Raw genomic sequence first — 27,098 nt, 5'->3', positions numbered from 1 at the left:
CTAATTCTTTTTGAGAGCCGACAGCATTCACACTGTGTCGTCACATTGTGTGATAAATGACACTATAGTTGAGTAAAAATATAAGTATAAAACATACGTGTAAAAGTTCCTGACTAAAAATGAACAGATGTGAACTTGCTTAACTTTTCCTTTTTTGATCGTTCTTACAAGTGAATCCTATAGTTTGTGTTGTCTATGTAGTGTATTTATTTGTGTATATTAGTTCTGAAACAATTTGTTAATGAACTAATTGATTGATCTACACAGGAATTGCATTAACAATGTTGATAATCACTTCATAGTTTATGTATTTTTCAAGCAGAAATGCTTATTTCATATATCTAAAAGTAAAAAAAAATGCTGTGTTTTCTGTTTTATATAACTGTATTTAGATATACAGTATGTGGTACTGAATTCATTTGAATTTGATTACCATGAGGTCTAAGAATTTGTGATGCCCATTTGTCAAAACTTTTTACAGACTAAAATGCTGGAACGATTGGCCATGTCCATTTTAGTGAATATCATTTAAAGTTGTCAGTTGATGAAAATAGATTTTTAAAAACTGAATTTGGCTTAAGTATGCCCAAATAACTAATGAGGGTCAAATTTTGAGTAGAGTATGTTTTAAGATGAAAGTATTAGACATGACAGAAGACCAACATTGCAGACAGACAAAAACAGGACCATGATTAATCAACCAACAGACAACCAATATACACACATGCTCTGTGGGTTTATTAACTTTCTTGTCTATAGTTGGATGGGAAGTTCAATACCACACTCATGTCTGTCTGTCAAATATGAAGCTACAGTTAGGTTAGGTCAGGAAACAGGGGGAGGGAACTAGCCTGGCTCTGTCCAGAGGTTAAAAAATCAACCAACCAGCACCTCACAAAAACAAGTCACAGTGAGGCTGCCAGGTAACCATTGAACCCTCCAGACCCAAACAAACAACACATTGTTGGCCTACTCATTCAAACTAACATTAATGGTAAAATCACTTATAAAGTTTGTGAATTTGTGTGCTGTATCTCTACCATAGCGAAAAAGGAAAAACAAAGACCTTAATCGTCATATAAATGTTGATGTAGCCTCATTTCTACGTGAGAAAAGAAGACATGAAAAAGTTCAGCTGGCAGTCAATCAAGAAAACGAATAAATAGATTACTCAGTACTTAAAATAATCATTACAGTATTTACTTAGCGTTTGAGAGAGACAAAGTTGTAATTTGTAAGTGTGTTTGTGTGTGTCTGTGTGTATGGGATAAGGTATCTGATAGTAGGCATGAGTCAGGTCTTTTGTCCTCCTGTGTTATTTTGGGGTTTCTGTTACTTGATCAATGGCGGCCATTATCACCATTGGCTCGCAAGAGAGTCGCTTCCATTAGAGATGTGAGCAATGGAGAATATCGTCAGTGAGTACTGACCCTGAAAACGGCCTGACTGTGTAGAGCTGTAAAACTGTTATGCAAGGGACACCTTTCATCAGACAGTAGGGGACAGGGAAGAGACCCAAATGAAGGACATTACAGATTATGTTTTGTATACACTGACAATAACTTTCCATTAGTCTTTAACAGCAAAGAAATCATAAATCAACAATATAAAAGTCTTTACACTGCAAGGTTTCTCCTCTGTTCCTGTAACTTTGAAAAAATGTCATCACATTTCTCAATCTTAAAAAGAGGCCAGTGCCAAAACACAAATGTGAGTGTAAATTCTGAACCTTTCCTGTGAAGTTGTTCTCAGGAGGAACAATGAAGATTAATATTGTCCCAGAGGAGTTCAGTGATGAGAAAAGTTTCAGTGAAAACTGATGATTCACTCTGATTTGATTGTAATCCCTGAGTTGTCGTCCTCTTGTCCTCATCATGTCTTAAACTAATTACATTCCCTATCTGGCTCTCTCATCTGCATATCACACTTATAGCGCTAAACAGATTACATCGCAAGTGCCTTGTAGCTCAAATCACATCATAAATGTGGGAGATACAAGAGAGAGTCACAAATCTTTACTGATGATCCTCCTGTGATTTGCTTTTTCACGTCATTAAACTGACTTCACCTCTTTTAACACGAAAGTGTCCAAGCTGATGTTGAGTTAGTGTTTTCAAAGAATTGTGTTGTGTGTATATTTGTGTGAAATATCGTTGAAGTCAGGTCTCGCTTGTCTGTGAACTTTGACCACTAGAGCAGATGTGCGAAGCGGCAGTGTGTTGTGTCGATAACTTGACAACAGCAGACGACGGAATTTCCTCTGTTTCCAATTTAGAGCCATCTGCTTGGGGAGAGCAGCACAAACACACTCCAGACCTCACTAAAGTGCTCTGATTTTATGTTCCATAACACTTAACCCAACAGCAAGTTGAATTTCATCACAGAATAATACTCATGGGTCTCTGGCTGACTTTAGTGTGTGTGTGTATATGCGTGAGACAGAGAGAGAGAGAGAGAGAGAGAGAGAGAGAGAGAGGGAGCGAGGGAGGGAGGGGTGTATTGTTCTCCGACAGTATTGAGACTCAGATGGAGCATCATGTATCCCTAACAGAACATTATGGGTAACAGGAGTAAACACATGAGCAGCTTTTTTATGGTGCACGCACACTTTGTGTTATATCATCTGTACAAGTGGATAAATCAATTTACGTTAATTAACCTAGTGAGAGATGAATATGCTTTTCATTGCACATTACCCATTACAGAAAGAGAGGACATAATGATCAACTCCCGTCGGTTAATTCATTGTCATTTGGTAGCTAATTGTCTTGACTGGGACTAATTTCAGTTAACATTATACTCATTAAGGATTATTAAGGTCAGCTTCACTTTATCTGTTTCTTTCTCTCTCCCTGCTTTCATTTGCGTCTTTAGGTCCAGCTGTCCAGCGCCAAGTCCAGAATGGCCCTACTACAGATGAGATAGAAGCTCAGAGAGCAAGGTAAAATATTCTTAATACTTAACAGTAAACGGTTTATATGTTTAAATCCCCTGGAAACTAGAAGGATCTATTTACAGACCTTTTATATCTACAGACACAATGTCCCCTATGTTGAACCACCATGTTTCTACAGTAGCCCAGAAAGGACAAAGTGGCTCTCAATTCCTGCTTGTCTTTTGCAACTGCAACATGCCACTAAATCCTACACACTGATCCTTTAAGTACTTCTCTATAACATTAAACCTGTATGAACTGAGTTTTGGACATAAGAATGATATCACACCAAGAGTTGCTACATCAGACTATTCATTTGTAGCTGTGTTTCTGTTCATCTGGTGAATGTGAGTCCAATATGTGGTTGCTCTTTAGATCTGCTTTGTTCTCCACCAACTCCTGAAGGAAATATCAGCTGTTCTGCATTGTTCAACAGCTAGTCGCTGACTAAAAAACTGCAACTTGCTGCTGGAATATGACACTATAAGAGTGAACCAATACAATAAAACTGTGGGCTGTAAACCAAAACAATGAGCCAAAAGAAGCTAAAATGCTCCACAGAGCCGATGGGAACTACAGATGACTGATAATTCTCTGTAGATATGTCATTAGTAGTGACCTTTTAGACATTTGATCCATTACAAAAATAAGCATTGTTTAAATTATGTAGGATCACGTCGCTCATAACACAAAAGCCGGTTGAGACTTCTCTCTTGAAGTAAGACGGAGGCTCCTGGAGACACACAATGCAACAAAGGCACAGGAACACATCCACAGTGCCAGACAAAGATAAAAGACTCTATATTTAGATCATCCCACCAGCGATGTGACATTTACTGGCTGCTTCCAAAATGTTTACCAGTGAGACTTATTGTTTTAGTGCACGTTGGATGGCTTATTCTGAATTTAGTGAGGATTATAGTAGTGAGGCCTGTCCCATGTGTTTGACACACAGCAAATATATGAACTGAAGCAACTGAGATAAGCAGACAGCTGCCTTTATTGACTTTTAGTCCTATTCTCCTTCATCCCTCTCCTCCTTAATACCCTCTGTGTTCTCTCACAAGACTAACTCCCATTGTCCCAGCAGTCTGATGAAGGCAATGAGCTTTAGAAAACAAGTTTTTTTTTTCTGAATTATAGTAGCAGTTCATCATGCTTGAGGCAATTTCTATGGCCTGCATGTCTTCCACTGTAGCTACTATTCCCATCTCCTCCTCAGAGACACACTCAGCCACAACTAGGTCTTTGTTGCTGTTTTTTTTAAACCCATTCCAAACCCAGCCTGTTGGTTCATCCAAATGCCGAATGCCATGGCTTAAGAGAACAAACATGATGGGAGTTAACGTCTCTCTCTGATCCCATGTCTGCTAAACTGTACCTCTGGTGCAAAGGATTAGGCCTGTGATTGTGAGGGGAGATTGCGCGCTTACGCATGTGGATTTCAGGTTTGTGTGTATGTGTGTCAGTGGACGCAAATGAATGTGAGCTCTCTCCAGTGGTAGCGGGTCTGTATTGCTCAGCAGCTCTGCTCCTGCTGAGTGCTCTGCTGTCACATCGGGGGAGGTTGCTGTCTCAGCGTTTCTCCTCTTCCAACACACAGCTGGAAAATTCCACTTCCTCTCCATGAGCTGTCTCCTTTCTCTCTCTCTTTGTCTCTCCTGAGCCGTGACATACATATGCTTCTCACATCAAAGATAGAGACGTGAGGAGGGATGAGGTGCGGGGGGGTTGGTTGCAAGGTGGAGAGTGGAGATGGACAGAGATGAAGGAGACAGTGATATGAGTTTGGGCAGACGAGGATGAAGACGTTTACTTTGTGCTGTCAGGGAAACTGTGCAGCAGTGCCAAAGAATTTTTTTAAATGTGTCATTCAGTTAAGAAGTCAGGTAAAGTCTACAAGCTTCACAAATAAAAGCTGAAAAACATCCTGTCTGCCACAATGTAGGTGCAAAGTCATGGAAACAAAAGTTGCTCTTAACAAGCAGGTTTTTATTACTACATGTAATGTGAAAGGTGTCATTAGTAATGACAAACCCACATTATAGAATTACAACCTAACTCTGCAGTTACGCTCAGCTAAATGAAGTTTTAGCATCTCTCAGTTTGTTGTTTTTACAGCCTGCAACTTTATTATTTTGTTCCATCCAGTCTCACCACTCTCATGAGCATTGTTTCCAACAGGCAGGTGAACGGTACTGCTCGCAGTGACAAACCCACAGAGAACTATAACCCCGACTCTGTCTGACACTCCTCTCACTCCTACATAGTGTTTTAGCATCTCGCATTGTTTTGGTTTTGCAGCCTGCGACATTAATGTTTTTGCGTCAGTCTCACCACATTCATCTTCCAGCAGCTGTTTCAGCAAAAGGAAAACTATGATAAACAGACTGTGTGAGTCTGTGTTTTCTATTCCAGCATGCCACATATTGCAGTTACACAGGGGCAAGCCATACGTCTTGAGGTCACTGTAGGGGCAGTGTTAAATCTTAGACTGTTATGGGGAAACTGATTTCTCTCCTTGAGATACAGAGCAGCTGTATGTTTGTGTTTAGGAAAGCAGCTGCATTCAGATTCAGACCATTACTATGGGAACCAAGGTTAGAGCATAGGCTTCAATAAACATTTCAGTATAAGATATCTTGGACTCCTGTGCACTTTCTACAGCTAACAGCAACTATTTCCTAACATGCTATGTATATCTACTTTATAAGGTGTTGTGTGCTGTTTGGCAGCGCTTGTACACAGTGGATCCTGCAGTGATCACAGGTTTTGAGGCCTTTTTAGGTTCCTTGAAGTTTTCTGTTGCTGCTTTAAGACAGGAGGTCTTTTTTTCTGGCTGCTTCTGTGATATGGTTGGCTGTGCTGGTCCTTTTAGGATAATGAAATGACAGAATCACAGATAAGACAGGACATTTGTGATATTAAGTGACCAGATGTGATTCCTTCTTGTCCCTTTTTTAGGCAGATGATGGAGCAGCAGCAGCAGATGCAGGCACACATGGAGCGGGAGCGACGGTCGTCCAACTCAGGTACTCGCATTAAAGCGCACACATCATCTGAGGTTTATATAGTGAAATATTTTGTATTGTTTGTAATAAAATATGTTTTTATCATCTCACACAGTTATACATGCAGGCACAAAGAGACAGACTGAGTATCTTCACATGTCACACTTTCTTTCCAGGTTCTCCTTTCCAAGGCCACCCTGCTGTGCTCTCTGTGGCCCCCCCAGTAGTACCTCCTCCAATGAACATGGGTGGTCCTCCTCCACCTCCACCACCGCCGGGTCCTCCACCACCTTCAGCAGGGGCACCCCAGCCTCCTCTCCCACCTCCACTTCCCATGGGTGGTGGGATTCACGGGGATGAGCCCCCCGCCCAAACCGGCCTTGCTGCTATGATCGCTGGAGCCAAACTGCGCCGCGTTCAAAGAGTGAGACACCAAGTTATCTTTGCAGCTATGATGTTCTGATAAAGTCAGGCAAGATGTAACTGTAAAATGTGACTGACATACTTGAGAAGTTTACTATTTGTACATACTAGCGAATAAACTTTGGACATCTCTCCGCAGCCTGACGACAGCTCTTCAAGCGCCAAAAATGATGCCAACAGAACAAGCGGGGGAAGCGGAGGGCTGATGGAGGAGATGAACGCTCTGTTGGCACGAAGGTCAGAGCAGAGAGTCGAGAAAACCACAAAACCATTTTGCGTCGATATCCCACAGCCACTATTAGACATAATTAGTCCTTAAAGTCTTTAATCAATGTGTGGTGTAGGATTCATGAGTGATTATTGTTAATACACTTGTTAAAACTATTGACATTCATGGATGTGGATGAAATGGCTTGTTCTCACTTGAGGCTTCTTCTTTCCCCCCAGAAGGAAAGCAGCCTCAGAGAAGCCCGAGGACAGTCAAAATGTGAGTGAACGGAAAACAGTGATGGTTTGCAATTCATGTAGATGATGTCCATGATTTATCGTGATAATTAAGATGATGATTGAGGTAGGGATCATGATCATGTTGGTGGTAATTAGATGAGCTTAATAAAGATCATCTTAATTTGTATTATTCGCATAGTGATTAAAACATAAAGACAATTATTGTAATTATTGTAATGAGGAAGAGGAAAAGGGCAGGTGGGATTAATAAAGACATGTTATGATGGTGAAGATGATAATTAATCCTTGTGTCTTCCTTTAGGATGATCCAAATTCTCCGTCACCCAGCACCCGGAGTGGACAGAATGCCACAGGTGGGGAAAAATAAGCACAGTCAACCATGTTACTGTTTCTCACGTCAAATGTTTAGTGTATGTTTGTGGTTTTGGCATTCTTGTAGAGAAGAAACAGCAGATTTGAACTTGAAAATCATTCATTTGATACAATCTATGTATACAGTATGTACTGTATACTGTAGACAGTGTGGATGTGTTCTGAGGGGTTTATCATGAGAGGACAGGGGTTATCATGCATCTAAAAAGTCATATACACTCGGTCAAAAGTTACCTGTACTCACTACATTTATAAGACATAATATGTAGTTACTTTGTAAATTAGGCTTTAAGGTACAAAATACAATATATTTTTATAGAATGAACTTCCTAGAGTTGTGAAAATGAGCTCCACTTTGAGCTCATGTTACTTGTAATACCGTACTCTTATAGTTAAGTCAGATAAGGAATGCAAAACTTTTACTTAGAAACAATGAAGTATAGCTACTTTTAATTAAATAATAAGATCTGAGTACTTCTTTCATCACTGAAAGTGTGTGATGGAAATGTTAAAGGGAAATGCAGCAAATCAATAGTGGACAAATCAGTTTACTCATGAAGGAGCCTGATACTGATTGATTGTGATCACGATGACTGGATAGGAAGTATCAGTCCCTGCTGTCTCTTTATCTATCTACCTATCTGGCTGTCTGATAATCTAATTATGTGGAAATGTCAGTAAACCTTTGCTGGTTATCCTGTCTGAACCCTGTCCCTGTCGTCTAGATGGTGCGAAGAAGCCGTGGGACCGAGCTAACTCTGCAGACAGGTCAATGGCTTCAAGGTGAGAGCAGCTCGTTGGATGAAATGTGTCTGTGAAGCAGAAACAGCTCTGAATCTAACAGAGAATGATTTTATTTATTATTATACAGGTTACGGCCCGTGGGGGGTGGAAGTGACACAGACTCATTAGACCTTGATAGAATGAAACAGGTAAAGAAAACACACTTAATGCCAAAATATAGATAAGACTTGTGCGTTTTTATGTCTGTCTTATGTTTTGGCACGTGAACACTGTTGTCCAAAAGTGGACTTAAATGAAAAAATACTACTTCTGCAGTAAATAAAGATGTCTCTGATGTAATATGAACACTGATGGTATCTATTTGTTTGTGCTTCATCAGGAAATCTTGGAAGAGGTGTTTCGTGAATTGCACAAAGTGAAGGATGAAATCATTGATGGTACGTTTAATTTGCTCTTGAAACACTAAACAGGGCTCATCCATCAACATTTAGGAACTGTGTCTCTCTCCTAATTTATGTTGATGAATATTTAATTGGAAATTTAAGCATTGGGATAATGGGAGTTATGTAGTTATGTAGAGTTGCGGCCACTAGGTTGCACTAGAGTCCCAGAAACCTGAGCATGGAAATTTAATCAGACACAAGTAGCATTTTATAAATATATATTAAATAAAACATGGATTGACAGATGATGTATTAACTCACACAGATAAAAAAACAATGTGAATATGTTGGGTTAATGTAGTCAATATTATTATGACTTGATTAGTTAAAAGTGTAAAATACAATAAAATAAATGTCAGTAATCACAGTATAAGAATGTTTATCACATTGTCAACCCAGAGAGTTATTAAACATAATAAAGTGATCTCTGAATGAGCTGAAAGCTTTAGAATTTATTATCAGAAACCAAAAAACTACATTTTTACATGAATTAAAAATGTATTATTCATAACGCATCTGTTCTCAAAGTCGCTACCATCAAACTCTGTGTTTTTAAATAGCCACTTCATAAATATGGGGTACTGCTGATGGTGACTAAATTGAACTTAGTGTGTGAAATCAGTGGAGTGTAATGTATTAAGTTATAAGGATATGTTATTAATCTAACCTGTATTGTCAATCTAATGTTGTTCCTATGTTTTCTCTCCTCTGTCTACAGCCATTAGACATGAACTCAGTCGAATTAGCACGACATAATCTTTCAGAGCCACTCCCAGACATGAACCACCTTTTTGAAACATTGCCCCTGCAGCAGCTGCTGTGGTCCTGAGGAGGAAGAGGGGAAGGAGGAGGAGGAGGAGGAAAAGTCAGGAACGGAGGCCCAAACTGTGACATCTACTCATTCTGTCCGGCTGTGGTGTTGAAGCAACGCGGCAACGTTGCTGTAACACCTCAGACATGTCTGTGTAACGTTTGGTTTGTTTGTCTGGAGAGATGGACGTGAATGGGGCACACTCTCGCACTGATTACTCTGATTTCTTAACATTTTCTGTCTGTTTGTTAGCCCAGTCCGCCCCTCTGTCCTCAGCCTAAAGGAAAATGGATAAAATTCTTAAGATTTCATTTGTTTTGCTTTTTTTTTTTCTTCACAGGTTTGTTTCATTTTTATTATTATTGCTATCATTTTCATTATTATTACTATCATTTTTATGATTGTCAATGTAATGTTAACAATAAGTAGTAGTAGTGTAGTGAGTGCAATGGTAATAATGAGGAAATGATAATGAGATTATGATAGTAATGATAATGTTGACCATTATTATTGCACATCATTTTATGTCAGCCTTTTGTATTTTGTATTGGTTGTTTTCATTTGTTTTTTTTGTTTCTTTGTTTTTGTTTTAGATACAGTTGCAAGCACATCCAAAAAATGTTTGCTCATCATGTTAACTGAGAACATTTTTTAAAGGTTTTTTATCCTTTTCGCCAACACAGCTATGTGTGGAACCATGGCAGAAAAAAACAGGCTCTGACCTGAACTTGAGGGTGGAATAAACTTCTTTGGATATTGCAATCTTATAAACAAAACAACAAAAAAATTAAAATAATACACCAGAGTATTTGTGATCATGTTGTTAATAAAAATGTTTATTGGCTGCAAGGATATGGTGAAGTATTGTTCATTTTATTCTCTCCTTTTATGACAAAGTGCTTCCTGGTTTGACAACAACAACAACAACAACAAAAAAACAAAAACGCACTAAGTTTAAAATGAATTCAAATAAAACTGTGAACAATGTCTTGGATAAATGAGGCTGTCTCGTTCCTTTTGTGTTTTTTTGGGTGCTATTCTGGTGGCTGCCTGGTGCTTTTGTGTGATAATGACTGCAATTTTTCTTTTTTCACACATAAAAACATGTGCTTATTGAACAGGCGCCATAAATGTGGTCAGCACGGAAAAGTGTGAAACATCCAAGCTGCTTCTGTGCAACCTTATTGTGTTATTCAAGTGTTGCACGCCATCCAGCATGCTGTTAGTGTCCTGCAAAATGATTTGCTAAATGGATTCAAAAGATGAACCCAAATCATCAGTTCATGTAGCACAGTCATTCTACCGTGCATTTATTTTTAGTTTATTTAACTGCTGGGTATTCATAGACGTGTCATTGTAACACCACTGCATAGATTCGACCATACTGATGAGTCCTCTGTTTGCTGCAGCCTCTTGTGGTACCTAAAATAAAAACAGCATACTTTACAGCTATACAACGCTCTAGCATATTAGATATTCAAATACAATTAGTGAGACATGAAAGCAGGAAGATAAAATTAGTTCTCATTTGTAGTTAGAGAAAGTGATTTTAAAAATGACTTGCTAGATGACATAGGATAGGTAATATTAGTGCAGTACACAATATTTGGCAGGCTATTTTGACAGTAAACACAAACTTCTGAGGAAAAGCATTAGTCCACTTTTCAACTTTAGAAATTACTTGTATGTAAGTGTGATTTACATGGTTACTGATCACTGATATTGATTGCTGCTGAAGCATCTACACTCACTAAGGTTCCACACCGTAGTGTGAAGCTTGAATCTATAGCAGTGCAGCAGCACTTTTCTATCTTTAATTGACCACATGTACAATTCCAAAGTTCAGACACTCCTTTCATTCCATTCATTGTTTTTTTGTTAGTGTCAATATTGGAGATTATCACTGAAGACATCAAAACTACTGGAATTATGTGATAACCAAAGCAAAATATGTTTTATATTTTAGACTCTTTAAAGTAGCCACACTTATGCTTTTAAGACAACTTTGCACAATTAGCATCATGAGGTAGTTCATGGTCGAACTGCTACAAAGGAACTGGGGGAGACCAACAAGAAGAGACCGATTGGGACAAGAAACAGACATTAAACCAGTGGAAATCTGCATTTAGGCCTAATGAGTCCAAATTTGAGATTTTTGGTTCGAATCACAGTGTCTTTGTGAGACGCAGAGAACACGATGTGTGGTTCCCACCGTGAATCATTGAGGAAGAGATGTGATGGTGTGTGGGTGCTTTGCTGGCCACACTGTTGCCAAAAGTCAAGGCAAGTATGGCTTCCATATCATTAATTACTGGCATGCCATCCCATCTGGTTTAAGCTTAGTGATCATCTAGAATGTAGAAAATAATAAAACAAAATAAAACAAAACCCCTTGAATGAGAAGGTGCATTCAAACCTTTGACTGGTACTGTATGCCTACAGCCAATATAGCTATATTTAAACTTAGATTTGATCATCATTGTGTCAGTCTAATCAGACTCAAACTGATGCAGTAATTGCAGAATCTTTGAATATTTGAAGTCACACAAAGCTGAAATTTACTAATACACATTCTTCTTTGTTGAACAAACTTCTGCAGGCTGGACTATCAGTGACGACCAAAAAAAATCAATCAATGTCAATAAAAATGTTATTTAAAAAATCACAAAAATGTGCCTGAAACACAAAGTCTGTTTTCCCAATTGATCTTTTGTTGATGCTGGTCGTGATAATCCATTTTTATTACATTATTTAATCACTTATGACTCACTGTCTGAAAGATTAGTGCTTTTGTGACAAATATAACTAAACCTCATGACATCAAAGTTAGGGAACCCCCCTGGCACCACCATAACCATCAGTAGCACTATTATCACTGGGCTCGCTGAAGTCTCGCGATGTTTCCGTGTTGGAGAGCATAGTGGCGACGAGAACTGGCGTGGGACGGAGTGGAGAGAGTTGTTATCGAAGAAGAGGGAGAGCAGAGAGGCAGGAGCAGAGCCCGGGGGTGTGTGAGTGTGTTTGTGAGGTCCAAACAGGAGCACAACACGGCGTGAATGAGAGAGGCAAGCTGGCGGACTTCAACATGGCATCCGGAGATACGCTGTACATTGAGACAGACGGCTCGGAGATGCCGGCCGAGATCGTGGAGCTCCACGAGATAGAGGTGGAAACGATACCGGTGGAGACTATCGAGACCACGGTGGTCGGCGGGGATGACGACGACGACGACGGGCAGCCCATGATCGCGCTCCAGCCGCTGGTCACGGACGACCCCAACTCGATTCACCACCACCAGGAGGTGATTCTAGTCCAGACCCGGGAGGAGGTGGTCGGCGGGGATGACTCGGACCTACACACAGACGGCGGCAGCGGGTTCGAGGACCAGATCCTCATCCCGGTACCGGCTCCGGGAGTGGAGGACGAGTACATTGAACAGACTTTGGTGACTGTGGCTGGGAAGAGCTCAGTGGGTCGGGTGAAACGGGGAGGCGGCACTGGTGGCAAGAAAGCGGGCAAAAAGAGCTATTTAAGCGGCGCGGAGGCCGGCGGAAGAAAATGGGAACAGAAGCAGGTGCAAATAAAGACACTGGAGGGGGAGTTTTCTGTCACGATGTGGGCATCGGGTAAGTAACGTTAGCCCCGCGTCCGTCTGTCACAGCCGTTGTTAGCCGTTGCATGAGGCCTCGTTGCCAGGGCGTTGTCCTGCTGCACCAGACTAGTTCCTGGAGTGGTACCGTTGCACCGCTGTGAAAAAGCGACGAACAAACGCCACATTTCGAGTGGAAACCTTCACGTATGACGGGGAAATGTTTTTGTTTTGAAGGGAGGCCATGTTTTAGTTGTTGCTGGGCGCCGCCATATTCCCCGAGATTAGTAAGTATGGCGGCGGCCCCGAAAAAATGGCGATAGTCGCGGTCAGGCAGAGATGGCGGCGGTGCTGTGAGGGCGAGCACAGACAGACACAGGCTGGGTTTGGGGATGTTTTTACAGGCCGCAACAAAAAGAAAACGGTGGCCAACACGGGGGCCCAGTTGAAGCTGGGGTGTAAGCGCCGCAGGGTTGTGTTAAATATGTGAAAGTTGAATATTATGCGTGAAATGGTGAGTATTGAGCTAGTACGGCGTTTAGCAGTTAGCTGTGGTTGCTGTCGGTGGTAGCTGACTGCTGTGCGGCTGCGTCAGGGAGCTCACAGGCTCCGTGCAGAGCTGCAGGCTGAGCAGGAGCTGATCCAGCCTCACTAAGAAGGGCTTAATAACGCAGGCAAAAGGCTGATACTCTCATTATAAGTTGCTTATTTTGTTCACAACCAAATAAAAAGATCAAACATGTTCTTTAGATTAGATTAGATATACTTTATTCATCCCACCATGGGGGAAGTTACTTGTTACAGCAGCAGAGGAAAGTGTAGCATACACTACGGAATTAGAAAAAAGTAGAAAGGGCAAAAAAACAGACATAAATATCTATAACCTACACAATAAACACGAACAACAATCAACATTCAAAACAGACAAGTACTGAGGATAAAAGTGGCATGATATATAAAAAGTATTGTAATGTAAAGTGACCATAGTGTAAGAAATATTGCAAAGAAAGTGACCATGATACAAATAATAATATAATATTATTGCATAAGTCTTCCTGTTCATGTTGTTTTTGAGCAGCAACCTTTACTTTAATGCACTCACACCTTTTTTTTAAGCAAGATTCAAGAGCTTTGCTTCATTATTTTTTTAGTCTGCTTGATAAATTATGTTTAAAAAATATATATATAAATTAGGAAATGATTTTCAAGCCAAGCTTTATATTTATTTCCTTCCTCTGTTATTTTTGTGCTTAAAATTGTGACTTTTGAGTCTAAAATAAGTCACAAATTTCTCATTTGGGTAAATTTGTAGTTGAAATTGCTATTTTTATACCATCAAGTTGTAACTTTGTTTTCCATTTTATATTTTACACATTATTCATTTGAGCTCAGTCTGCACAGTATCATTAGCATGGATTAATTTTAATTTACACCATACAAACCTGCAAATTGCAAGCAGTAAAGAAGTGAATGATGTATGGAAATAGGTTGTTTTGCTGTCAGTCTAAAGTAAATTATGCAACAATAATGTTCCTCCTAGTTGTGACCTTATGGCCAAGGCAGCTGGCAGCTACAGATGTTTTTTTTGCCCTCCCTCAGACTTTGGCTAGGGAAAAACCAATATGTTATCGGTTCAGTCTCTGTAATTTGTTTCTAGATGACAATAAAGACATTGACCATGAGTCGGTGGTGGAGGAGCAGATCGTGGGGGAGAACTCCCCTCCGGATTACTCAGAGTACATGACAGGGAAGAAGCTGCCCCCTGGTGGCATCCCGGGCATCGACCTGTCAGACCCCAAACAGCTGGCTGAGTTTGCCAGGTGAGTCTCTGTGTGTGTGTGTGCATCCTTTGCTCTCACATATATAAACACACCTGCTTCATGAGTGAAAATACCGACTGTGGACAACTCTGATGAAAATGCAAAACAGTATCTCTTATATCACAAAGATGAAATATCAAGCAAGGAAATGTTTTATTTCTTACATGCTTAACTGATATGTGTAGTTAAATGAAGGGTGAGGTGCGTAAAGTAATGTGCAATAAATAATTATAAGTAGAACAAGAAATTGGGGGAAAAAATAAAGTTATAAATAGAATAATATAAATATTTCTTTAAAAAATACAAATGTTGAAGATAATATAAAAATAAATGGCTTACAGTTGATATGTACGAGTGTGTATGTGGGTGTTATGAACACATGCTAAAGTACTCTAGTTATTACACTGTATGTTAATATGAAATTTTCAATAATTAATCACAAATGTGTCTGTGCTACTGCCCAAAAGTGTCACATTGTGTTTTGGGCTGTCTGGTTAAGAGAAGAAATGGTTTTCAGTGCAGTCAGTAAAATATTATACCCAGTTTAGGAACTAAGTTAATTTCATTACTGATCATGCACCCAGTCTTTTATTTGTATAATCTATAATATAATAATAATAAATGTCAGAAAATAGCGAAAAGCATCCATCAGAGTTTTAAACATTTAAGTTGCTTATTTTGTCCAACTAGGAGTTCAGAACCCAAATATAGGAAAGCAAATATAAACCCCCGAGGAGCTGTAACCAGTGACTTCTTGGCTGTCGCAGTTCAATCAACTAACAGCCTCAGCTGTAATAGCTTTGTAAATGCAGATCAGCTAAATGGAAAAAGGTGAGACCTGTCAACGTGAGGTGATATGATGTACTTATAATAACTCTGCAGAATCATGTCACTATCCTGCTAACGTGTCGTGTCAGGCTCATGTCAAGAGATGTTTCTGCTGCCTCTTAATGTTACTGGTTGCTGTACTGGATTATTAGATATGTGAAAGTGATGGCTCTGTGCTGTTGCCAATGCGTCTGTTTTTTGTTTTTTTCTTAAACAGGATGAAACCCAGGAAAGTCAAAGAGGACGATGCTCCCCGAACGATAGCTTGCCCTCATAAAGTGAGTTTATTAAAGGAACCTTGCCAGCACTTTGCTAAAATAAGAGTTTATAGTTCCTGATAGGGTTGGTAGCCTTACATTGTTGCTTTTTGTGTAATTGATCATTACCATAAAGGTTATTTAAAACAGATTGCTTTGACTGTATTGCTTTTCATTGTCTTACAAGAACAATTTGACCTTATCTGAGCTCTGCGTGTTTAGCTTTACATGTTTGTTTGTTTTTTTGCTCAGCGTGCTGTCTGTCACTGGAGTGTGAAGCTGTTAACAGCACACTATCACTTCAGGGAAAAATAGAGGCAGCTTTTTTAAACCTGAGAGAATATGTGAAGAAATGACAAAAGAACATGCTGAGAAGAGTTGGCATTTATATTTGTGCACAAAGAAACAAAGAACCTGGTGTTATTTGCTTGTCTGTGTTGTTTTGTTGACTGAGTGTTGCACTTTTCTCCGGTCCCCAGGGCTGCACAAAGATGTTCAGGGATAACTCAGCCATGAGGAAGCATCTCCACACCCACGGACCCCGCGTGCACGTCTGCGCCGAGTGCGGCAAGGCGTTTGTCGAGAGCTCCAAACTCAAACGTCACCAACTCGTTCACACGGGGGAGAAACCCTTTCAGGTTAGCATCTGGACGGACTTCACACTACCCCACGCGCACAGATACGTCTGCACTATTTTTACATTTTAGGCACATAAGCACATCAAGCTCAGGAGAACGAGATGAGAAGTCATTGCTGGGGTTCAAAATGTATCACCCACCGAGTTTTAAACGGCAGTAAAACTTGTCTTGTGACATTTTGCTCTTAAACTTTGAGACCATTATTACTCTCTATAATTACTAATTGTTCAAAATAATACACATTGGCTGGTATTTTGACAATCTGTCCTTTTTCAAGCGACTGTTTGCCAAGCTCCGCCACCTTAATTAACATTGCTGCGCCTGTCAAGCTTTTTTTTATTTCTCGCGCATACACAGCTCACATTGATGAGGAGAGCAGATTTACCACCTCTTTCACAGACGTCTTTGAAACAGTAGTTCTCCGATTTCCCAAAGATGATGACTAAAGCAAGGCGCGTCACACACAGCTGTTGATTCTGCGGGCTGAAATGACAGCTGTCGCTATCAGAGTTTACCGTAACAGCTGCAGCTAGCTTTTATAATTAAGCAAACTTTGGCTCCATCAATTGGTTTAAAAACGACGGCGCCCTTCTGATTCACAAGTATCCTAGTTTAAGGAAGTAAAAGGATGTCGATGTTTGGTGTGTGTTATGTATTTCATGGCTCAATCTGAGACTGTAACTCAAACTGCGTGCCTTAGGGGGAAAGTTAGTCACCCACTGATTGGAAAAAGAGACTCTGTGTTGTTTTTGTAGAGCGAATTTGTCCTAGTGGACGTGTGATACTGGAAAATGCAAGCTCATTGTTTTGTCCTGAAGATTTGACTGCTCACTGTAATTGTCTGTATTATCAAACAGCGTGTTTCACTTTAAATGTTACAAGAGAAAAGGCTTTTAGGATGATGGCTAAACCATGTGCAAACATAAGTCATTTTGGATGAAGTTGGCAGGAGTTTTTGTAGGAGGTTTTGTGAAATCCAATAAAAAAGCAGACAGAGCTGCTGACATTCGCCTAAAATCTGTCGGCTTTGAAGACCAGGTTTGCCTTGGAAGCAGTGCTCAGTCACTACTGTAGGTAGTTAGCCTGACATAACCATTAGAGCAGACTCTTCCAAACACTCCTGTTCTTGTGTTTTTGATGTGCATGAAATTGCAGTTTCATGCACAGCGCTTCAGTATGTGAAGAAATCCAAAGCTTGACAGGCCTGCCTTTGCTAAGCTGTGATTGGACGATCCCTGTTTGAAGCATTGTCATTTAAGCCCAAGAGACTGACTGCTGCTCCTCTGGTTTGTTTCAGTGTACCTTTGAAGGCTGCGGGAAACGGTTTTCTCTGGACTTCAACCTGCGCACGCACGTGCGGATCCACACTGGAGACCGACCCTACGTCTGCCCCTTCGACGGCTGCAATAAGAAGTTTGCACAGTCGACCAACCTAAAGTCTCACATCCTCACACACGCCAAAGCCAAAAATAACCAATGAGAGCCCATCCACCAGCATAAAACCAAGCCGACGGGGGAAGGAAAAAAAAACGACAACAACAAAAGAGCGGCACACGTAAAAACCTCTTTCAAAGACGGAATGAAAAGCTCGAGACTTATTGATTTATATCAAAGAAAAAAATCAGACAGATTAAGACACTGAAATTCAGCTAGTATTCCTGCGTCCCCTTTCTTCTGCTGTCATATTGGATGAGAAACACAGTGACTATTCCCCAAAGCCCCCCCGGCCAACACAGTCCCTTTGTTTCTCCAGTGGCACTCGGCTGCCAGAAGATGGAACTCATGGACAAACATCAGAGACTTATTTTTACCAGAGTGAGGAGAGAAGCAGCAATCTATTAGTATTTTTATTTTCTCACCTTGCTTTTATTTTCCTCAAGTGTGCATATTGTACACTTGACCCAGGCTATGTTTAGTAAAATTGTGATTTTCTTTTTCTTTTTTTTTTCCCTCCTGCATTATGAGATCGTACCTATGATACAAAAAGGCGCCTGCCTTGCGTGACCTGTTTCACATGTATGAGAAGTTTAAAAAAAAAAACGGCTGTATGTTTGCATTTCCATACCTTCGGTTGTATTTTTCTCTAACCACAAAATAACCTTGTATACTTGTATTGTATGGCTGTATTGAAATTACGTAGACCTAGATAGAGGTGTGATTTAAAGTGTTAACCAATTAAACTTTTAGTCATGAGTTGCTTTATATTTTCTATGAACTGTCTTTACACAGATGAATGAGTAATATAAATGTACTCAGAGCGTGTCTCAGTTAAAGTATCTGAAGCGTACATTGAACTGACTGCGAGACCATCACTTTCTTTTAGAATGTAATGTACAGACGTCAACCATTAACTTCCTTTGTTGATATTTACACCCATGTATCTCAACTGCCCACAATAAAATGGGTCATTCCAACCCTGTCGAAATACACAAAGGCTTTTATTAAGTGCATCTTCTTGTTTGTTTGACAAGCCACGATAGCTGCTAGTTGTTCGCGTGGTCGTTTTTATCCATTCGGCACCATCTACAATGATCACACAAGGCACATTTTACTGAAACAATGAGTCGATCAAAAAATCTTTCGATGCTTGTTTAATTCGTTTATCAATAAAAATGCCAAACATCCCTTAGCAGCAGCTTCACAAACGAGAGGATTTGCTGCTTGTCTTGGTCAGAAATGGAATATTTTGGCCTTACATGAATTTTAATTTGTGAAAATAACTTTCATAACCATTAGTTGCAGTCCTAATATTGTTATTACTGACAACCATAGAGTTTTGAATGTGTTTTTTCTACATATGAGGAACATTTCATACCGGTCGTGTATCGAGATCAGCTCTAACATATTCAAACCCTGATCGAGAAACAAGAACATCCAACTTTTTAATGTTAGCTCATTTATGAAAATGTCATCAGTCCCAGAACGTAACTTTACTTAAGTACTGTGCATTAGTAAAATTATGATTAATTGTTATAGATTAATATGCCGCTTTATAAGGCAGTTAAAATTAGCCCGGATCACAACATTAAAGTGCTGTTGACGTAATAATGCATCAGTAATATTATATTGATCATTGAACACTGACAGGGGCCATTCTGCATAACTCACTGTGAGTATTTCTATTTCCACTTCTATCCTCTATACGTAATGATCTGGATCATAACATCTTAGTTGTTTTTCAGACCTTTTGACTCACTAACTAGAAATATTAATAGCTATATCAGACAGAGGCCCCTGGCCTATGCTCAAACACCTGTTTAGTAATCTATCAATAACCGCTATTGTTCTGTAGGAAATGATCAGCAGCGATATTACAAAAACTTTTTCTACAAAATCTCTTCCTCAATTAATTAATGCATTTTTTTGGTCTATGGAAAGTTAGAACATAGTTAAAATGTTAATTGCAGTCTTCCAGAGTTTTTTTTTAATTGGTTGTTTTGTGTATTCGGCAGTGTAATATTCACAGGTTTTGCTTAAAAATGAGTTCAGTATTATAAAAGTCTCCCTTAGAGTCTATATTCTTATGGTTAGTAAACAGACCGCAGGCTTCCCAAAGTGTTTTTTTTTTCTTTTTAGAGGAATAGAAACTAAAAGCAGCATCAGCTCTGTAAAATGTTATTTCTTCCCTCTTACTTGCAATTTTCCACTTTCCACATAAGTCCTTTCCTTTTTCTGCTCAGCCAGCTGGATTAGCACAACTGTCTACCTCAGCGTCCTGCTAAGATCCTCCACTTTGGTTTGATCCTGGTCATCCTGCTGCAGACCACCTCTTTTGTTACTTTATTACTGCCCCCTTCTGGCACCAAACTCCAATGACTTTACCCAGGTGACAGTGCTATCCATGGTGCTGATCCCCAGGCTGTGGATACAACACCACCACCAACACCACCACCACCATTACCAAGCTGCTGTGTGTTGAGTAAAATATGCTGTGAAGAGACTCACTGGCCTCGCTGTCTGACACACAGAGCGATCCGAGAGGAACAGGGAAAAACAAAAGGCAGCTGTGTGTTTCTGCTGAGGAAACACATTGATCTAGCTCCAGTGCATTCTTGATGTCTTATTGGCTTTTTTAGACTCCACACAGCTCAGACATGCTGCTTTAAATTCAGTACCAGGCACATTATACCTCTACCTGGGACCAACTTTGACTGGAGAGGTGTCTAAGTTCACTCTCTGTATGTGAGAGAGTATGGAAAGAATGATTCATGCATGATTCCACTTGGGGGTCTCTTGTCTTATTTCTTTTTTCTTTTTCTTTTTTTTTCTAAGGCAGCATTTATTCACGGGATTGGTTGTTTTGATTGACAAAGGCAGGGGAGAGTAAATGCACTACTTGTTATGCAGCTGAAGTCTGTCAAGCCTCCAACACCTGCTCTCTTTCAGATGCTTATTTCATTATGGCTTCTCTCTCCCAGGAGTCAAAGCACTTGTGTTGTGTTTTTTTATTCTTCTATTTTTAATTCTGTGCTGCATGTTTACCTGGATGTTATTCTCTCTCTCTCTCTCTCTCTCTCTCTCTCTCTCTCTCTCTCTCTCTATGCTTTGGCCAAGTCTTAGCTTATTTGCAACCGAGTGTGATCTTGCCTACAATCTCGACGCCTGGATTCTCTTTCATTAGTTTGTCTCCCTCTCTGTTGCACTGGCGGCAAGCAAACACAGGTTTATCACACTCAAGCATACCAGGTAGCCTCAGCAGTGAGATGCCCACAGTTGCTGCACTAAAAAACATTTCAGCTGTGAGTGGAGACTAAATCAGGAAATCCTTGCATATCTAGTCTCAGCCCTCTGCTGTTTATTATTTATTTCACATTTCTTAAAATCAATTCTGCAGGGATCCTTCTCCTGCTTGTGTTCACCTTGTCAGGAGCTGAAACACATAATCACGTGGTGTTGGATGTAAATAAATCCCGAGCCAGTGTAAAGATTCAATTGTAGGAGCTGGGTCCAACATTAATTTGGCGTATTCTGTTTAAATCTTCACAAATGAGCTTATTGAAGGTGAACAAACTACTCTGCAAGTACAGTACAAATGTAGAGTATCTTCCACTACATGCTTAGTTACATATAGTGAAACCTGTCAGTGACTATTATGCTTAACTCCCCCCATCACACAGCCAATTTGACGGTAAAGCTTGCAGAACAGAATAACTCAATTCCAACCAATCTGTAGGTCAAATCTCTGAACTTACATCTGTTCTGGACATGTTTAAATCTCTGGAAGTGCCTTTTTTTTCTGCGGTGGGCACAGCAAGAGATGCTATTTCCATGCAGAAAATATGTTGCCAAGGTAACAGAGGAGGAGTGTGTGTGCGTGTTGGTGTGTGTGTGTGTGTGTGTGTGTGTGTGTGTGTGTGTGTGTGAGAGAGAGAGAGGCTGAGATACCCCCTGAATACCAGGGCTGCCGCTGCAGACATAGAGCACAACGCTCCACCCTGTCAGCATCGCTACAGCGGATTTTCAAGCCGTGTACAACACTCGTTACACATCAGAAGGCTGTCTTTGAATGCTTTAAATGTCGAGACAGCTGGGTTTTTATTTCTGCGTCTATTTGCTCAAGTGTCACACCAGAGAGCAGTGCAGGTTGTAATTCATCTCGCAGTTTCCTGCTTTTTCTGCATCTCACCCTCTTTTTGGTCCCCTTATCAGCTCTCTTTTCTCTCTCAGAGTCTGCCTCGACCTATATATAGACCGCCTTTCTCTCTTTCCTTTTGCCTCAGCTCCAGTCTCACTCTATCTTTATACACCTGTCTTCTCTCTCATCCTCTCACTGCCTGTCAAACTCAAAACTGCTTCATCTGCATGGCCACAATTAACTACACTGTCGCTAAAGTAGGCTGTACAAGGTTTACAATGTACTTAATGTAATAATTCAGAATATAAAAAAAGAGCTACGCATGTTTTTTTTACATTGCAACACTATAGACAATGCACATTTTTAGTCATTTAGCATGCAAATATGTTTCTGTGAGGTGACAGTGCTAACCACTGCACCGGTGCAGTTTATATCACATTAAATATATATATACATTTGATGATCTAAAATGCAACGTATTGTTCAGGATTAAATCACCTTTTGAGCTTGTGACCACTTACAACAAGCAGTGTCAAGTCAGGCTCCTTGTCACATTTCTCAGACTGTTTGATTTCAACAACTGTCTCCAACCCAAATGACCAATTTATATAATATTTTTATTTTTAATAATATAATATTTCACAAAGAAAGCAAAAATTACAGGAAAAAAAAAAATTTTTTTTAGCAGAACGTTGTATTTTCTTCATAAATCATCTCGCCATGACGCCTCAGATTTATCTTGTGACCCACTGGAGGGGCCTAACCCTGGCTTACTTTTCATCCATCAGTTCTGCTGCATGTTTCTGATTTTACTTTTACATTGTTGAATTTCTACTTTTTTTCTGTAGGTTTTGAGTACTTCCTGCACCGCTGACATATTTGCTAAAATATATAATTTAAAAAACGACTAGCTGCAGCCGTACAACACAATTCGTTATAATGGGAGTGCTTTTAAGTGTGAGAGTTTGTGGAGCTCTATCTTAATCAAGTGTGTGATTCTGTAGTGTAACATTAAGTGTTGCTCTGTCTCTCCTTTGATTTTGACAGAGTGTCTCAGTTGCTTTTTGGGTTGCTAGGTTTGCTGTGTCCATCGGTCTCAGCAGTCAGGTTGTGTGATCACACACTTTGTATTCACTTTCCGGTTGTACTCAGATCATCTGCCAGTTGGTATTGCCTGATCAGTGCTAAATAGCTTTGAGTTCACTTTGTAGTACGGTAGATGTTCCCTCGCTGTACATGATGGGCCCAGATTGCGTGAAGGTTGCATTGTTCTGCCTCTCGCTGTAGTCAACACCAATCTTTCTCTCTCTTCCCTTTCCTCTTCCCTGTGCCTCAGTCTCTCCTCACCATCAGCCACAAGACGTCAATCACAAATTGACCTTTATTTGATTAATGCTTAATTTCAGGATCCTTGTCACGTCCCCGCTTCCCTCAACCCGGTCACTAAAGGTGAGCTCTCTTCAAAAGAGCATTGCATCTACATTTCAAATGACTGACTGTACGGCTGTGCAGAGAGATGCGATCGGGCCTGCAGGTTCTACTATCATCAAATGTGGTCACAGTTAGATCAAAAGGACCTTTAAAGCCTTGTTTATGAAGAGCTACCTGACATTCTCAATTTATCCACAGCGGCTCTGTCCCATCAACTGCTTCGGATGACAACTGATCAAACAATAGCCGTGGGGGCCACTGCACTGTTATTTTCTTTTCATATCCCCATGTGTGTTAGCATGTATGCTTTGTATGCCCAATTAGTATGAAATTCATGTTAAATGTGACACCATGGTTTGATATCTCAACTTAACAAGCACCGAGAGAGAGATCACTCTGAGCAATGAACAAGATTAGCAAACAGAAACAGCGTTAGATCATTCATAATCCTAGTGTGAGATGTCTGAATGTGGATGGAGAACTGATTCAGCAATGGGCAAGTGAAGTGCAAGCGTCAACATGTAACAGTTTGGGAATAGTTGGTGCTTGTGCGATATGTGTGCAAAATATTGTGGCCCATGACCTCCCAACAGCTTCCTCTCCTCCATTACCAGAAGCCTGAAGCGATAACAAGATTAGCATAAGCACTTTTAGTATGTCACTGTGAATGGGATCCTTAAATAGGCTTAAACTGTCCCCCCTTCACCAGCAGCTGATAGATAGTTGGGAGCTGACTGGCACATCTGCTTGGTTGCTGCACTGTTCTCTTAGTGATCTCCAACACCAGCAAATCAATGAAAGATCCATCATTGGGGACACTCAGTGCACAGACAGAGTAGCAAATCACTTCTATAAGCGATAGCAGCTATCAGGCAAATGGGCAGAAAATGGTTCCTAATGGTGCCTGGTATGTCTGCAGTCAGCCTCTTTGTCGTCCATCACCCTGGAGCATATGTAACTGAAAGACGGGAGGCAGCAGGAGAGGAGAGGACGAGGAAGGAGCATCTGTTCGTTCAGCGTGGGAACCCCTCCGGGGCCGGGGGGCACCATGATAATCTGGGTTCACGTCAAACCAAATCTGGTGTCTGTGCTCCCGGATGATGCTGTGTCACTTAGTCAGTCTGCGTGTCAAACAGTGGAAGCCACTCAGTCAGCACCCCCGGTGTGTGACCTTCACTCAGGCTCCTCCACTTTCTAATGGGACTTCGGAAAACGCTCGCTCATTTTCTCTCTCGGCTTTGTCAAAATCCTGTTTGTAATTGAAGCGCAGTTGACTCAAAAGCTGAGATCATGAAAAATGAATGACTGCCAGCCCTCCTTTTCAAAAACCCCCTTTGAGTCAGGCGCATGAGACCACTGGTCAAGAGGGGAGCAAAGTAGTTTTAAGTGTGGGCAATTAACATCATAACAGGACACTTGGCAGCATTAGTTATCTGCTTTGAACGCGAATTTGACTAGACAGTAACAGTTGGTGCTGAGTAAACACGGAAGTCTTTAGTTTAGATTTGACCATTTCAATTATCTTCCCCCTTGCCCAGACTGCTGTTTTCCCAGAAACAGTAATCACATTCACTATTAATGAGCCATGATGTTCATCCTGGACCCATTTACTCCTCTCAATAATGCATACTCTTTGGAATTGCCTGTGCATATTTTACACCGTGCCACCTCCCTCTCTGCGTGCTGCCCCCTCAGAGGGATATCAGTGATGTTTAGGACGGATTTGCTATCAGGCCCCGGGCTCTCTCTTTACATGTACTCCCCAGGATAATGCTTGCCAGGGGAGCAATGTCTCATGTGTGACTCTGACTAAGACTGCCTGCTGCGTGGCGATAATGAAACACTGAGCTGCGGCATGAAGAGCAAAAGGTGCTAACACACTTGTTGAAGGATCTCAGTCTTCTTCTATTAAAGCCTTCGTTTTACCCATCTCTAACTGTGAGCCTAATTGGCTCTTCAGTTTGTTGAAATAGGCCCAATGATCTCTTTAAATAAGACAATTGACCGCAAATTGGACACATCAATGCCCCCAATGTGATTTCCTCACATCATGATTGTCATTAAAAGCAGGGAAATGTGGGACCATGTTGGTTTAAGTGCTCTGTAAAATGTTCTGTCAGAACCAACTGAAGCTCACACAAAAGACTGGAAAGCCCATTAGCAGTGACAGCAGAAAATGAATCTAATCAGCGCAACGTTGACTATTGAGAATGAGGGACGCGTGATCAAAATGCATCTGACGATCACTCTAACCCCTGTGGCGTTTGAGCGGTATATGAAATCAGCCCGGACTGAGGAGGGATTGGCTGGGTCTGTTTGTAGTAGGCAGGTCAGACTCAGAAATATTGCCAGTGGGTGAGTGAGTGAGGAAGGGGGTTGCGAGTGAGTCAGCATGATGCAAGACAGCCGCCTGGAGAGGATGAAGAGGATGAAGGGGGTGGGTCACATTGTGGCAAGGAGGACGACTAGACAAGGGCCAAGAAACACATTATAGGGTTTTGGAAAGAGGGTCAGGCCTGTGCAGTGTTGTGAAGGGGAGCGTGCGGTTCTGATCTGGCCGCAGGGCTCACTACTCTCTGCTCATTGCCAGACCTCCAGCCGAGGTCTTTTACCCACACTCACCCCACCGCTGCCCCCCCCCTCCTTCACCCTCGCCCCCTTTGTGAAGGTGCACTGAATACCGAGGAGCCAGAGGGTGCACGGCTGCCTTACAAAGGATGCTCTTTCCTCTATCTCTCTGCACTCCTCGTTCTGTTTCACTCTACACTCTCTTTCGTACTTCTCAGCTCCCTGTGCCCTTTTCCTCTCTTCTTTTTTTTTTCACTGACAGTGTCTGAGCTGTCTCGCTTTCTTTTCTGCACCTCTCGCTCCCTCTCCATTTCTTCATCATCACCCCTGCCTCTCTACCTCCCACCCTCCTCGGCGTATTTGTTTCACAAAACCCTCCATCTCCTCTTCTCCGCTTCGCCTCCTCTCCTCCTCTCAGTCTACATCTCTCTCTCTCTCTCCCTCTCCTTCTCTCTCCAGAAATGCATCTATTATTAACATACACCTCTGGCCCTCGCCAAAGACTGAACCAAGGTTCAGGCCAAGCTCCTCAGCATTTTAATCACCTATAATGAGCAAGACTTAATGAATAAAGGGGCTTGAATCCAGCCTGTTTGGATAACAGCAATTAATTTATGTCTTACATACAGTATGTGCAGCTCATCCTAACAGGTTTTCCCTGCACAGTGCTGCTTTTTTTTTTCCAACCCAATATGCTGTATCCCCTGAGGTTTCATACTGTGAGAGGCATATCAGACAGTGCATGTATATAAAAATCAATCAGGCAGCATCCGACCAGCAAAATACACAGTGAATCAGAGCTCATATTCCACCAGATAATGCATATCATGTCAGCCCCGCTATCAGGGACACATTACTGTAACTGTAGAATTAGTCGTGCACGCTTTCCCACTGCGGAGGTTGTGTTAAACCTCTCCTGCGGCAGGTTTCTGCAGTGGCTGCCGTCCGAGGGCACAGGCACGGCGCTGTCAGACGAGCGAGGAGATGCGCAGGCGAGAGGCATCCCCAGTGACTAGCATGGCCTCTTTTCATCATCTGCCTCCCTCCCTCCTATTTTTGAACAAACACAAGAGCTCAGGGCAGGGATCTGTCAGAGGTCCACCACTCGCAGAGAAAGGGGAATCATGTTGCTGCAAGACTACTGAAAGCTCAAATTCATTACCATTTTGGCTGGTAGAGCTTTGC

At 41.1% G+C, this 27,098-nt stretch overlaps 2 protein-coding genes across 6 annotated transcripts in view; both read left to right on the top strand.

Annotated features, from left to right (window-relative positions):
* Window positions 1–10,152, top strand: part of evlb (Enah/Vasp-like b) — a 46,602-nt gene extending 36,450 nt beyond the window's left edge. For 2 of the 3 annotated variants that reach the window (XM_019263228.2, XM_010731897.3), the window contains exons 4-13: window positions 2,875–2,941; window positions 5,900–5,967; window positions 6,123–6,370; window positions 6,509–6,606; window positions 6,817–6,856; window positions 7,139–7,190; window positions 7,935–7,992; window positions 8,081–8,141; window positions 8,333–8,390; window positions 9,115–10,152. In XM_019263228.2, coding sequence (XP_019118773.1) covers window positions 2,875–2,941; window positions 5,900–5,967; window positions 6,123–6,370; window positions 6,509–6,606; window positions 6,817–6,856; window positions 7,139–7,190; window positions 7,935–7,992; window positions 8,081–8,141; window positions 8,333–8,390; window positions 9,115–9,152 — 788 coding nt within the window. In that variant the 3' untranslated portion in view covers window positions 9,153–10,152. The remainder of the gene's footprint in view (window positions 1–2,874; window positions 2,942–5,899; window positions 5,968–6,122; window positions 6,371–6,508; window positions 6,607–6,816; window positions 6,857–7,138; window positions 7,191–7,934; window positions 7,993–8,080; window positions 8,142–8,332; window positions 8,391–9,114) is intronic. The other variant, XM_019263227.2, reaches the window with a different exon arrangement.
* A 1,729-nt stretch (window positions 10,153–11,881) lies between these two features.
* yy1b (YY1 transcription factor b) lies at window positions 11,882–18,768 on the top strand. Of its 3 annotated transcripts, none has more exons than XM_027284192.1 (6): window positions 11,882–12,833; window positions 14,454–14,616; window positions 15,307–15,447; window positions 15,662–15,722; window positions 16,181–16,339; window positions 17,637–18,768. In XM_027284192.1, exons 1-6 carry the CDS (start codon window positions 12,293–12,295, stop codon window positions 17,817–17,819), a joined length of 1,248 nt encoding a protein of 415 aa, XP_027139993.1. In that variant the 5' UTR covers window positions 11,882–12,292; the 3' UTR covers window positions 17,820–18,768. The 3 variants fall into 3 exon arrangements, with proteins under 3 accessions (XP_027139993.1, XP_027139994.1, XP_027139995.1); XM_027284193.1 differs by having other exon boundaries at window positions 11,886–12,833; window positions 14,466–14,616; XM_027284194.1 differs by lacking the exon at window positions 15,307–15,447 and having other exon boundaries at window positions 11,892–12,833.
* The last annotated feature ends 8,330 nt before the right edge of the window (window positions 18,769–27,098 follow it).

This window comes from Larimichthys crocea, chromosome XI (assembly GCF_000972845.2).
Source record: "Larimichthys crocea isolate SSNF chromosome XI, L_crocea_2.0, whole genome shotgun sequence".
NCBI classification, from domain to species: Eukaryota; Metazoa; Chordata; class Actinopteri; family Sciaenidae; genus Larimichthys; species Larimichthys crocea.
This window is presented reverse-complemented; position numbering and strand designations above follow the sequence as displayed.

Bases quoted from the DNA above. Each gene is read 5' to 3' on its own strand.
- yy1b (XM_027284192.1), top strand. From the start codon at position 12,293: ATGGCATCCGGAGATACGCTGTACATTGAGACAGACGGCTCGGAGATG. The intron at 12,834-14,453 runs GTAAGTAACGTT...ATTTGTTTCTAG, and splicing joins TGTCACGATGTGGGCATCGG to ATGACAATAAAGACATTGAC. The intron at 15,723-16,180 runs GTGAGTTTATTA...TCCGGTCCCCAG, and splicing joins CGATAGCTTGCCCTCATAAA to GGCTGCACAAAGATGTTCAG.